The sequence below is a fragment of the Vanessa cardui genome, chromosome 20 (assembly GCF_905220365.1).
Source record: "Vanessa cardui chromosome 20, ilVanCard2.1, whole genome shotgun sequence".
In the NCBI taxonomy this organism is placed as follows: Eukaryota; Metazoa; Arthropoda; class Insecta; order Lepidoptera; family Nymphalidae; genus Vanessa; species Vanessa cardui.
In genome coordinates, this window is record NC_061142.1 from 4,211,851 (window position 1) to 4,221,543 (window position 9,693).

The 9,693-nt window shown below is 32.2% G+C and overlaps 1 protein-coding gene across 1 annotated transcript; it reads left to right on the forward strand.

Annotated features, from left to right (window-relative positions):
• The first annotated feature begins 1,002 nt into the window (after nucleotides 1–1,002).
• On the forward strand, nucleotides 1,003–5,096 carry LOC124538468 (glucose-dependent insulinotropic receptor-like). Its single transcript, XM_047115542.1, has 4 exons — nucleotides 1,003–1,345; nucleotides 2,417–2,551; nucleotides 3,202–3,351; nucleotides 3,713–5,096. The coding sequence occupies exons 1-4, from the start codon at nucleotides 1,138–1,140 to the stop codon at nucleotides 4,633–4,635; spliced, it is 1,416 nt and encodes a 471-aa protein (XP_046971498.1). The 5' UTR covers nucleotides 1,003–1,137; the 3' UTR covers nucleotides 4,636–5,096.
• The last annotated feature ends 4,597 nt before the right edge of the window (nucleotides 5,097–9,693 follow it).

A 9,693-nucleotide genomic window follows, 5' to 3' on the forward strand; every position in this document is an offset into this window, starting at 1 on the left:
CTACATAACCCTACGTATATCTATCAAAAACCAATACGAGAATACTTTAACAAATATGTTTTTTACAAAGTACCTGTTACACAATAATATACTGGATCAATCAAGGGGCTCGTATCGCTTCTTTCTTTTGATTGTTGGGGCAAGGGCACCGTGGCTGACACCGGCTCCAAATATACCAATAACTATAACTACATGATATAATCGTTAATCGACTTTTAAGTAGTCTAATATTTTTCATTTCATTTAACTTAGGAAGACTCTAAAAAATATGTTGAATACGCAATTATTTTTATTACTTTTTCGTGCATATTCATTTGTTTTAAAATAGTGTTTTGTTTGAAGTCGGTTTTTCTTTTTGTTAAAATATTTATCTTTAATCACCTTGACATAATGAGCTATATCACACACCATAATATAGCGGAAATGTATTCATCTAATCAATAAAAGCATTTATGTGAACTCGTAAAAACCTAGCTTTCTGTTATATTAGTATAATTTAAATATAAACTAGCTGCCAATCTCGTCTTCGCCTGAGTGAAATGAAAATTTTATTTACTTGTCAATCAGAGCAACATCTACCTACCAATCTAAGCCCATTCAAATTCACCCGATAAAAACTCGAAATCGGTTCAAATGTTTAGGAGAAGTTATGTTACAAACAAACAGATTTATATAAATATCACTAATAAAATTAAATTCACATACAAATATTGTTATGTCTACTCGCTATTGCGGAATAAAATGTACTAAATTCGATAACAGACAACAAAAAGCTCCAAATATTATCATTTAAACCATACAAGTTATTTAACCACCATTGAAATTTTATTCAAACATGACAAAATGCACAATTGCACATACCTTTAAATTTGACCTGTGTGGTCATGTGCCTACAATATGTATTCTATGGAAACGCCTGAGGAACTATAAAATGCAAATCTTCTCATTATAATAAACAAAACTTAACCAGTTGACTTTATCCTCGTGGTGCGTAATATTTGTCTTCATAACATTCTTTGCTGAGAAACGTCAGTATTGAAATGTGCCAACAGAAAGGTTTGGTTATTACTGAACATAGGAGTATATTCACAATACATCGGTCGAATAAACATTTTCGTGTGTATTTATTTATTAATTATGGCGTACATGAGTGAATATGTAAACATAAGTGTTTCGAATGTGTTAAATCAAAGTGATGTGGACCTTTTTGATTTGTACGAACATTTTAAAGAAAAAGAATCTCAACAAATTGCCACTTATAAAATTGTTGCATATATATTTGGGATAGTCATATTCCTAAGCAATTTGACTGTAGTCATATCCAGTGGGCTGATTTTAAAGAAAGGTAAATCGTTTGATTCTTAGTTTAGAATGTGTACAACATTGAACGGATCTATACTTGCTTAAGCAATCTTCAAGTTACGTACGAAAGATAAACGTGAAAGTAAATATATGTATGTATGTAATACCTGTGTTATATCCAATAATTTATATGCTTGCTAAAGTTACCGCTATGAATTATAATAGTATCCAATTACCTGAAAAGTATAGGATTTTACCCGTTTTGAAAAACTTGCAGACTTTTTACAATTCTGTTTAAATAGTGTCTAAAAAACCAAAGCAAATAATCATTATATACTTTAATTATTATCGAGCAGAACCTACTTGAAATACTTTGAGAGTACTAGTTCCATCAATATAGAGTAAATCAGAGAAAATCACATGGCCAGCTTCCTGTAAAATATCAATAAAATACATAACTTAAACACCAGTTTAAAAGCCAATATAAATACTCATACAATTATGTTGCTATGGACAATTTGACATTAATAATATTCTTTCAACATAAATAAATGTAGTATATTGCTAATAACGCTTAGGATACAAATTATCGACGCTAATAACACCTTCAAATAAACGTTCCCTTCAATATACATTAAGATGATTACTTCATGTTGTAGTTTTCTTACAAAAGTTCCGCTTGTTAGTCATCATAGAAATACAAGGTGCTTCGAGTTTTACTTCGACTTCTAATAACAAACTATTCCGCAATAAAGTAAACGAACCAAAGAGGTTATACTTTATTGAATCAAAAGAACATATTATTATTTTAATTACGATTAAAATAATTTGAAATTCGATTATATAATTTAAGAATATACATATCAGATATTGTATTTTTTTTAATTATTTTCTTTGATATATGTAAATTTAAATTACTTAGTGTGAGATTTACACTAAATAAAATCCTCTATTTATCCAAAGCCTCGTATGCCGCAATTTCTCTATTCTCTAAGGCCATCTTGATGTCGCAATCTCTTAAAGCGTCGTTTGGAGCAATGTTGACATTTGGAATGAAAAGTTGCAGGTTTCCATTGCGTCTTCAAATATTTTTATAAAGTTTTATCTTTTGCAGGACTACAACCAAAGAGCACTTACATGTTGCTCGGCAATGTCTCTCTTGCAGACACTATCACCGGTTTATCCATTGTATTTGGAGTCAACATGGAAAACTTAACTAATGCCAATCCTTTGTGCATATTTCAGACCGGTAAAATATTATTTAAAACATAACAAGTGCTTATTAATGTATCTAAATAATAGCAATAATTAACTTTAAAGCAAGTTTTAATTTGTAACAAGTTAGTACAAGTAAACAACTGACGTTAAAATAGACAATTAAGATGATCACGGTATCCTCTGGACCCGAAGGTTAAAACCCAGGGTACCACGAGAAGGATATCGATTTTTCAGAAGGATAATATTTTTGTTGAAAAATATTAAATAATACTTTATTATTTTACAAAATAAGGATAAGAGTGGAAAATGTATCACCTAATGGCAAGTGGTAGGAGCACACATAGACATTTACGCTGTAAGCATTATAAACCCATTCTTGCATCGCCAATCGCTTACCTTGATAACTATACGCAATGTCTCTTATACCTGTAGTTAGATTGATCCGATCACCCTTTTAATCGAAACACAACAATACTTTTGCTGTAATATGTGAAGAGTGGTAGCACACACACATAGAAAGTCACTATACTTGGTGATTGATTGGTGAAATAGACACAAGTGTATTTAAAAAAAATTAACAGCAAATACTAATTCGACCCCTTTGGTACCTTCATTTGACTAATTCTGACCACTTAATCTATAACAAGTAAGAAAATGTATGAAAATTATACTTTATTTTAGGTATGCTCGTTTGTCCGGCGATGGTGTCGATATTTAGCGTCGGCCTTATTGCTGTCGACCGATATATTTACATCCTTCATGGCCTTTACTATCAAAGATGGTTCAGCACCACGAAAGTGAGAATTGGCATTCTTTGCTTTTGGTTGATTGGTGAGTAAATATAACAATTTTATTTCTGTTTCTTTAATGTTTGTAACAATCAACATATATTTTACTTTACAAAAAATATTTGTATACGAATCTTTCAAGAGTATGGTGAGTGTTTATTTTACTTACTTACTTACTAATCACATTAGTTATTCGTTACATTAAATATAAGCGTAAATCGTATTTATAATAAGAAAAATCGTTTTACTCTGTACTGTTAGTAATAATTTGTCCATATAGTACCTGGAAGTTTTTCATTATCAGAAAAATACTCTCTGAAATAGATATATCAAGTTACTGTTTATATTTAATTACGTAATTTTATAAATAATTTAACATTACAACAAACAACACTTTTTCACAGGCCTCGCCTTGGGATTTTTACCTGCCATCGGCTTTGTCAATACTGAGCTAAGAGATTCCCGATGCTACTACGTCGCTTTATTTCCTGGTGCAATAATTCTCCTCAACTCTCTTCTTAGTATAGTTCCCATTATACTTGTGGCCGTCCTCTACAGCATAATCTTGGTGAAAGCTCTTAAAAACGTAAAAGAAATTAATGCAACAGTTAAAAGTGTGAATTCAAGCAAAAGCAAAATACCTGAAATGAGAATTAACAGAGGGAACGTAAATTTAAAAAAATCTGCTCAATCCGTTAAAATACCTCATACGATCAAAAAAGTCGAAATTACAAGGAGCGCATCATTCGACGGCAGCATAAACCGTAGTATTAAGCAGAATTTTAATAAACTCAACTGTAAATCCAAAAGCAATGACGATCTTAATGATGATAAAAAAACGAATAACAATACTGTAGCATTTGCAATAGACAGTGATAGTCTAAAAAATTACGAATCAGATTTCAGTATACAGTCTATTCATTCAAGTTACACAGAACAAAGTAATGCTACAGACAGAAAAGAATCACGCGTAATAGACATGAGAAATCTCGAAAACGGGAAGCAGAAAACAAAGCATAAAATTCGAGAGCCAAATAAATGGCGTGCCATAATTATTGTGATGCTAACTTCAGGCAGTTTCATTGTTACATGGATGCCATTTTTCATAACAGTAATATTTTTTGTTTTCTGCCAAGAGAAACAAACGAATCCGAAGTGTCTGCATCTAAGAATGTTGCTCGGTGGACCCCTGGCAACACTGGCATTTCTCAATAGCATTTTAAATCCTTTGATATACGCCTGGTGGCATAAAGGTTTTCAAAGGTCCATACGAACATATTTTCGAAGACATCTTCAACATTTATTTCGAAAAGACGTTTTAAGATAGTTTACTTACTAATATTAAGGTTAGTTAGCTCTCTACTTCAATATTTAACTCTATTAGGCTATGATAATTAAACACAACATAAAATAAATGAGTATTTTTAACATCAATTTGGGTTATATTGAAACAATTTACTTTCTTGGGGTTATAATTAATTTATGATGGTCAAAAGCAACATCGGTGCCTTTATTGTTTAAGATATCATATCAATGAAAATCCTCATCATATTGATAACGAAAGCGTTCAATAGCCTATATAAAATTTTAATAATCTAAATGATAACCAAGACCATAATTATACATGTTCTAGGTCTTTCTGAGGCAATTGTATAAGTTCAATAATTCAATTCAAGCTGTCACATGCTCTGCCAAATAACTTCATAATTATTATAGCAATAAATGAACATAGTAATAGCACATAACATATATAAAATTAAATGTAATTGTATTAGTTTATATAGTAACCTAGTCGAATATAACTAAATTATTAAATGATAAATTATATGTAATGTATTATTTGCATATACCCAACTTAAGTTTTACCAAAGGTAAAACGAATAAATTAGGTACCGCAAGGTAATTCGAAATAGAAGGTCTATTGTAATATTGTACCATGTTAATAGACCCATTATTATTTAACCGAAACTATATGTTAACAAAATAGATATATTTTAGCCTAAGTCACTCCTTATTATATCAGTTATCTGCCAGTGAAAGTCCCGTCAAAATCGGTCCAGCTGTTTCAGAGATTAGCCGGAACAAACAGACAGACAGACAGACAGACAAAAAATGTAAAAAAAATGATATTTGGGTATATGTACCGTGTATACATACATATGCATTGAGTAAAAAAGGCTATTTTAATATTACAAGCAGACACTCTACTTTTATTATAAGGCTATACAGAACACTATTCAGTAATTACAATTGAAATATCAGTGACAATATGACATGTTACAATACAATAATTAACTATATATATATATATATATATATATATATATATATATATATATATATATATATATTTATCCCGCAAACAATTGGCCGTCCACTGAAGGCGAAAATGCATTTAAACTGACGTCCACCTGCTTTTGGCGTCCGTATACCGGACGCCACTTTTTTAGCCGGTGGCACTGAGGTCCTATTCATCCTAGCTAGCCGTAGTACAAAAATCGACGGAAGCTAAAATTCGCTTAAAATAATTGAAATAAAATATTGAAAAGTTCCCGAAGAAATCACCGCGCGGGTGAGGCGCTGCCGCAGCGCGTATATCGCACACAGTATATCTAGGGGAATTCCTGACTACGGATTCGCTTATTTGGCGTCCAAAATTGCGACGTTGCCGTCTCGCTCATTTCACTTACGACTTGCATAATACCTATTTGGTGCTTGATTATTGTTTGTTTTACATCAATGTGTAGAAATAAACTGTTATTGAAACTTATTTAATGTTGTATCAAATATATTAATAATGAATATATGAATTCCCGAGGACTTCGTGGAAGAAAATTTTTAAATATTTTACAATAATTAATATGTATATTAATTATTCATAATAATAACATAAAGTATGTCTGTCTGTCTGTTATCTTTTCACGCATAAACCGATTTAGATTAAATTTAGTATGGAGATATTGTAGAGAAGAACATAGGATAATTTTGTCTCCAAAATCATACCCTAACGAGGTAAAAAAGGAAAGTAGAAGTTTGTACAGGGAATCTATATCCGCTTAACTTATTTAAATTAAATTTGATATAAAGATAGGATAGTTTCCATCCACGAAATCATCCTCTAAGGGACTAAAAGGGGGTGAAAGTTTGTATAACATCTATATCAATCGTGATTGGTATCTGTACTGTTAAATCTTCTGTGTAAACAAACCGGCGTAAAGCTTAGTACTTTGTACAGGCGCTAAATAGCCATATACGGACGCCCAATAGCTGTATACGGACGCCCAATAGCTGTATACGGACGCCCAATAGCTGTATACGGACGCCCATTAGCTTTATACGGACGCCCAATAGCTGTATACGGACGCCCAATAGCTGTATACGGACGCCCATTAGCTTTATACGGACGCCCAATAGCTGTATACGGACGCCCAATAGCTGCATACGGACGCCCAATAGCTGTATACGGACGCCCAATAGCTGTATACGGACGCTCAATAGCTGTATAAGAACGCCCAATCAAAAAAACATAATCAAAAATCAAAATAAACTTTATTCAAGTAGACTTTAACAAACACTTTTGAATCGTCATTTTACAATTAAGTGAAGCTATCAAGCTACCACCGGTTCGGTAAGAAGATTCTATCGAGAAGAACCGGCACGAAACTCAGTAGTAGTTGAAAAAGAGTATTTTTCAACATTTAAAAATACAAAGTCATGTTAGTTAATACAATTATATAAATTAATATATCCTGCTAGGAAGTCAACAGGTATTACACGCTCCACGATTTTTTATTATCTATAAAATCTTGTTTCGAAAAATATGCTTTTTTTACCAATGTATTTTTTTACAAACGATTTGAATTAACGAAACGGCAAAGTTAAAAAATGTCTGCAGAATTTTATTATAGAATCGGATACCTTGGCCCAAGAAGGATTTATTACCTTTGCCGAGTCGGAAACTTGACGTTATAAGCTTATCTTCAGTTCTAGTGCACATACAATGATTATTACTGATTTTATCAAAGTGATCAATGTTACTGTGAATATACATTATATTGTTGTAAATATATTGCGACGTAACAGTGAGTATTCCTACTCTATTAAAAACACCCCGAAGAGAGTCCCTAGCTTCATGATTATAAATAAACCGGATTGCTCTCTTTTGTAAAATAAAGATAGATTCAATATCTGCACCGTTACCTCAAAGTAATATGCCATATGACATATTACTGTGAAAATAACCAAAATATACTAGACGAGCGGTATCAACATCAGTTAGTTGTCTAACTTTTCTAACCGCGTATGTTGCGGAGCTGAGTCTTCCTGTTAGGGATGATAAATGAGGACTCCACTGAAGTTTGGAATCCAATTCTATTCCTGAGAACACCGTAGTATCGGCTACATCAAGACGGTCACCGTTTTAAGATATCTTATAATTATGCTTTCTAACATTGGGTAGGGTAAAAACTACACATTTTGTTTTTGTAGGTATTCAAAACTAAATTATTTACTGTAAACCACTTATGTACCTGTGATAACCTTTAAAATCTGTGTAGTATCGTCAGCAAACAACACTATATCACAAATACCTTTAACATAGAAAGGAAGATCATTTATATATACCAGAAATAGAAAGGGACCCAAAATTGAACCTTGTACAATAGCAGAGCGATAGTAATCTTGAGGCATACAGTATTATTAGAGGTGGTATATGTGGCTGCAAGCTACCAACTATAAAATGAAAGCACTGTTCCCAGTAAATTCATTTTATTATAAATACTATCATTTTATTATTGTAAATATGAAAATTGGTAGGTAGATTTTTATGACATACAGGAAAAATAAAACACAGGAGATAACAAATACAACAACAAAATAATGTGATAGAGAGGACATAATTATTCCGATGAAGTTTTATGGGCAGAGCCACTTGTGCTAAGAGCGAAAATGAGAGACACGATCATATTTACGCAAACCAAATATGAATCCCATTTTGAAATCGCCCAAGTTTTTCGCTGATCCTCCGTGAGATGTGTATAACAGTCGTCGGCGTAATCTAGGATAGCAAGTAAATTCGTATTTACACATTATAACATATCGGGCATCCGTATACATGTAGAAGTCTTACGAATATTGGAACAAAATAAACGTTGAACTGTTTGTACAGAACAGCGATAGGAAAAGAAAGAGCCGTTTTTGTTGCCGTTGCCGTTTCGCTCATTTCACTTACGACTTGCATAATACCTATTAGGTGCTTGATTATTGTTTGTTTTACATCAGCGTGTAGAAATAAACTGTTATTGGAACTTATTTAATGTTTATTAAATACATTAATAATGAATATATGAATTCCCGAGGACTTCGTGGAAGAAAATTTTTAAATATTTTACAATAATTAATATTTATATTCATTATTCATTATAATAACATAAAGTATGTCTGTCTGTCTGTTATCTTTTCACGCTTAAACTGCTGAACCGATTTAGATAAAATTTAGTATGGAGACATTGTAGAGAAGAACATAGAATAATTTTGTCTCCAAAATCATACCCTAACGAGATAAAAAAGGAAAGTAGAAAGAAAGGATAGATTCCATCCACGAAATCATCCTCTAAGGGACTAAAAGGGGGTGAAAGTTTGTACAATATCCATATCAATCGTGATTGGTATCTGTACTGTTAAATCTTGTTATCTGTGATTGATAGTTTTTATTATTCGGTGTAAACAAACCAAATTGCCATATACGGACGCCCAATAGCTGTATACAGACGTCTAATAGCTATATACGGACGCAAAATAGCTGTATACGGACGCAAAATAGCTGTATACGGACGCCCAATAGCTGTATGCGGACGCCAAATAGCTGTATATGGACACCCAATAGCTGTATACGGACGCCTAATAGCTGTATACGGACATCCAATAGCTGTATACGGACGTCTAATAGCTGCATACGGACGCCCAATTAAAAAAACACAATCGAAATAAACTTTATTTGAGTACGCTTTAACAAACACTTTTGAATCGTCATTTTACAATTAAGTGAAGCTACCACCGGTTGGGAAAGTAGATTCTACCGAGAAGAACCGGCAAGAAATTCAGTAATTACTCTTTTTCAACATTTAAAAAATACAAAGTCGTGTTAGTTAATACAATTATATAAATTATTATATCCTGGTAGGAAGTCAACAGGTATTACCTCCACACTTTTTTATTATCTATAAAATCTTGTTTCGAATAATATGCTTTTTTACCAATGTATTTTTTACAAACGATTTGAATTTACGAAACGGCAAAGTTAAAAATGTCTGCGGAATTTTATTATAGAATCAGATACCTTGCCCCAAGAATGATTTATTGACTTTGCGGAGTCGGAAACTTGGCA

What these genes read in the sequence shown, in the direction of transcription:
- LOC124538468 (XM_047115542.1), top strand. Translation starts at nt 1,138, where the DNA reads ATGGCGTACATGAGTGAATATGTAAACATAAGTGTTTCGAATGTGTTA. An exon ending in TGGGCTGATTTTAAAGAAAG is followed by an intron (nt 1,346 to 2,416) that starts GTAAATCGTTTG and finishes TATCTTTTGCAG; the next exon opens with GACTACAACCAAAGAGCACT. An exon ending in TCTTTGCTTTTGGTTGATTG is followed by an intron (nt 3,352 to 3,712) that starts GTGAGTAAATAT and finishes ACTTTTTCACAG; the next exon opens with GCCTCGCCTTGGGATTTTTA.